The sequence below is a fragment of the Octopus bimaculoides genome, chromosome 14, assembly GCF_001194135.2.
Source record: "Octopus bimaculoides isolate UCB-OBI-ISO-001 chromosome 14, ASM119413v2, whole genome shotgun sequence".
NCBI lineage: Eukaryota > Metazoa > Mollusca > Cephalopoda > Octopoda > Octopodidae > Octopus > Octopus bimaculoides.
In genome coordinates, this window is record NC_068994.1 from 49,941,207 (window position 1) to 49,946,086 (window position 4,880).

A 4,880-nucleotide genomic window follows, 5' to 3' on the forward strand; every position below is an offset into this window, starting at 1 on the left:
TACATATATATTTACATATATCTACATATACGTAAATATATAAATAATCAGGAAATGGAGAAAACCTCAAATTAACAAACACATCAGCTGGACCACATTTATAGATTGTTTTTTAATACAAAGCATGACATAACTAAAACAGGTAACGTAACATATCTTTACAGCCATTTCCGATCAGTTGCCAAAATGCTGTCTATAAATAAGTACGAGAATAAAGTTCTCCATCGCCATAGGGCATTCGAATTAAGGCACGGAGTTTCATCAGAGTGAAAGAAACAAAAAAAAAAACAAGAGCATACAATATAAACAAAAGGGAAGAGAGAAGAGGAGAGAAAACATGACCTGGACCAAAATTCTAGATGTCCAATATGCTAAAAGCATAAAATTCTATCATCTGGGGCTCTTTTACTTGTTTCTGCCATTTGACTGCGGCCATGCTGGAGCACCGCCGTTAGTCGAGCAAATCGACCCCCAGGACTTATTCTTTTTGGAAGCCTGGTACTTATTCTATCGGTCTGTTTTGCCGAACCGCTAAGTTACGGGGGATGTAAACACACCAGCATCTGTTGTCAAGCGATGTAGGGGGGACAAACACAGACACACAAACATACACACACACATATACTTATATACATACACACACACACACACACACACACACACACACACATATATATATATATATATATATATATATATATATATATACACACACATATATACGATGGGCTTCTTTCAGTTTCCGTCTAACAATTCCACTCACAAGGCTTTGGTCGGCCCGAGGCTATAGCAGAAGACATTTGCCCAAGGTGCCACACAGTGGGAATGAACCCAGAACCATGTGGTTGGTAAGCTAGCTACTTACCACACAGCCACTCCTGCGCCTTTGTATATATACAAATGTATGTACAGTCACACACACACAGACATATATATATATATACACACATACACGCACACACATATATATATATCCACATACATATAGATACATATATATACATGTACACACAGATACATACAGGAACGCTCAGATATAAATATGATCTATTTATCTGTTTCTTAGTTTCCTTACTTGTAGTTTTAATAAACAGAATTCTGTTATTAGAGACCCAACAACAGTAAGGAGCAGCGGTAGTTAGATCAGAAAGTCTGCGAGTAACTAACTCATTCTTTTGAGATTTGAAACTCTCCACTGGATGCTTACACGTTTGGCATCGAGCCCTTCTATGCCACCTCCAAGTCCCCCTCACCTTTCATTCCCACCCCCACTCCACGTTCTTTCTTTCTGTCTCAACAATGTTTTTGGATTTTTCTTTTTTATATTTTTATTATTCTTTTTGCCTCTGATATGTTTATTTTCCTCGTCTTGTAAATAAAACCTTGGTTACTCTGCTAGGCACCGAGTCTTTGAATCTTGTCTCTCATTTCTCCATTGCTATTTTTCTCTAATTCATCTTAATTATATATATACGTATATACGTGTATGTATTTATATATGTATATACACACACACACACACACACACACACACACACACACACACACACACACACACTCACATATACACACACACACACAGAGACATATGCGAACACATACATCGTATGTATTTCTTTCTTTGGCTTTCTTCTCTTCATTCCCTTCTTCCAGTAAGGTCTTTGAAGTTTCCGGTTGGTTAGGTTTCTGGTTGCAAACAGGCTCATGTGTGTGTGTGTGTGTGTGTGTGTGAGAGAGAGAGAGAGAGAGAGAGAGAGAGGGAGGGAGAGAGAATGACTGCAAGGATCAGACTGTGTGTGTGTGTGTAGGGATGTTTGCAGACATGAGTGTAATACGTTGTTGTGTATGTGTATGTGTACAGAGAGAGATATATGCGTGAGTGTGTGTGTGTATGTATGCATTTTTATCTGTATGTGTAGACGTATGTATTGTATGGAGTATTTTGATATTTAATACCAAAAGTAGTTGGGGGTAAGAGGGTGATACAGACACAGACAAGGATGGAAATAGGGATGGAGGAAGGGAACCTGTAACTCACTCAGACATGATTCCTCCTGTTTGCATATAATGAGACCCTGAAGTTCATCTAAAACAGGGGTGGGGAAACTTTTTAGTACGATGGGCAAAAATTTCCATAGTAAAAGGTCCGCAGGCGGATCACAAGTTCTAACCCTTATATCTGTGTAGATCTTGTATATATCTATGTATAATTCGATATACATTAATAAAGATAACTTTAACACATTAAATTGACGCGTAGCATCTTCATTAACGCCGCCACTGAATTTGGGACGTTTATATTACTTATGAGGTATTCTATATTTTTCAGCTAGAGTGTAGTTGGGTCTCAAGGGGGTGCTACAAACCTAGCAATAATTGTTTTATAGTGGGAACAAAATTTCCATTCAAATGGCAATTGCTGGATGATTTTCTGTTCAGGTCTAACTGTTTTAAGTCGTAGTGGAAATGTGACCTATGTTGCAAAGAGGCCTGTGAGTATTGTATAAATTTTATAATTGAAAAAAATTGACCATATTTTGTATATACGAGTAGTTCGGCAAAAGAGACTGATAGAATAAGTACTAGACTTCCAAAAAAATAAGTCCTGTGGTTGATTTGTTCGACTTAAAGGCAGTGCTCCAGCATGGCCGCAGTCAGATGACTGAAACAAGTAAAATAAAATTAAAACACACCCACACCCACACACCTATTGACACACATGCATGCACACATACAGAGCAATCTGTAACATCTCACAACAGGAGGCCTAAAGTATTATCTAACTGCTGTTGCCATTGGAAACGTTTTCTTTCGCTTGGAAAATTTCCAGGTACTTGAACACTTCCCAGCCAATGGAATCAAATTCTCTTCGCTCAGCAATCTCTCTCATAGTAGTACATTTTTCTATGCCTTTTTGCTTCACAGCAACAGCGAGGGCATGTGCACCGGTGTCATTACATACACTCTTCTCACAGAAAGATATCCTGAATTTTTTTTAATACCAAAAAACACTCTGCTGTTGCAATCTGGAACACCTTGTCTCTTTTTACCTTTCACTTCTCACCTTGCTAATTATGCCTGGATGTCTAAGCTTCTCTTGTAGTGTCTTGATACCCTTCCTTATCCCAGCCGCCTCTTTGATTATTTTTCCACACCTGTCTATCATGTTTCACTTGCTGCAGTTGTTAGATTGTGGCCATGCTGGGGCATTCCCTTGAGAAATTTCTTTACTGAATGAATCGACCCCTGACCGCCCCCCTTCCAATCCGTACTTATTTTCCTTTTAAGCCTAGTACTTGTTCTGTTGGTCTCTTTTGCCAAACCACTAAGTTATAGAGACGCAAGTGGTAATAAGGAACAAATAAACACACATACACGCCTTCATACAATGGGCTTCTTTCAGTTTTCAATATACCAAATCCACTCACCAAACTTTGGTCGATCCGAGGCTAATGTAGAAGATACCAGACCAAAGTATCATACAGTGGGACTGAACCGAGTCCATGTGGTTGGGAAGCAAGCATCTTACCACACAGCTATGCCAACGCCTATAAAAAAAATCCTGTGACCACAACCTCTGCCTGTTAAATCTTTATGGCTTTGTGTCCTGTACCATTTTCACCCCCATGTCACCTTCTATCCAGCTGAAACTTGGTCTCATCCGCAGATCTGGTTTGTGGTTTACAGCACGTTGGTTAATAGCATCTCCCAGTTGTCTTCCATGTTGTTGGTTTTTATCGCACCATCTTTCTCAACGCAAACACATAGATGTTAGCTAGCATTTTATTTCTTCTTATGCTTAACCAAAGGATCTTTCAGCTCCCTTGTACTTTCCATCTAACTTTTATTTACTTACCTACATAAACCCTTCACTCCTTATAAGGCAAAGGCCATCAGTTATTTGTCTCCACTCTTCTCGACTTTGGACTGTTTTTTTCCCCCCTCCCTTGCCTTGTTGGTTCTGAATTGTCATTACTCCTTCTGTAACTGCCTGTTTCTGCATAGGGTTAACGGCCCTGTACACACCAACGTCTCCTCTAGATGCACCTGTGCAGATCTTGCAAATATTATTATTATTATTATTATTATTATTATTATTATTCTGAAGGTGATGAGCTGGCAGAATCGTTAGCATACCAGGCAAATTGCTTAGCAATATTTCATCCATCTTTACATTCCGAGTTCAAATTCCGCTGAGGTCGACTTTGCCTCTCGTCCCCCAGAATTTCAGGTCGTGTGCTTATCATAGAAATTATTATCATTATTATCATTATTAAGACTGGCAGAACCGTTAGCATGCCGGGAAAAATGCATAGCAATATTTTGACCATCTTTATGTTCTGAGTTCAAATTCTGCCAAGGTCGACTTTGCCTTTCATCTCTCTGGGATTGATAAATTGGGTACCAGTTATGCACTGAGGCCATTGTAATCAACTAGTCGCTTCCCTCAAAATTCCAGGTGTTGTTCTTTTAGTAGAAAGGATTATTATGCTTGGCAATATTTCACCCATCTCTACGTTCTGAGTTCAAATTCTGCCGAGGTTGACCTTACCTTTTGAGGTCAATAAACTAAGTACCAGTTACACACTGGGGTCAATGTAATCGACTAGTCCCCTCCCCCTAAATTTCAAGCCTTGTGCCTATTATTATTATTATTATTATTATTATTATCATCATCATTATTGTTATTATTATTATTATTATTATTATTATTATTATTATCATCATTATTATTGTTATTATTATTTACTCCTGTAGGCACTTGAAGAAAAGGAAAGGCGAAATACTCAACTGCTAGACAAATTAACGAAAGACAATGGACATTTACAAAGGAAGATAGATGAATTATCAGAAATAAATTGGTACCGACCAGAACGGAG

The 4,880-nt window shown here is 38.5% G+C and overlaps 1 protein-coding gene across 1 annotated transcript in view; it reads left to right on the forward strand.

The window, feature by feature from the left end:
• Positions 1 to 4,880, forward strand: part of LOC106869115 (max dimerization protein 1-like) — a 155,348-nt gene that overhangs the window by 149,234 nt on the left and 1,234 nt on the right. Inside the window, exon 5 of the mRNA XM_014914661.2 lies at positions 4,759 to 4,879. Coding sequence (XP_014770147.1) covers positions 4,759 to 4,879 — 121 coding nt within the window. The remainder of the gene's footprint in view (positions 1 to 4,758; position 4,880) is intronic.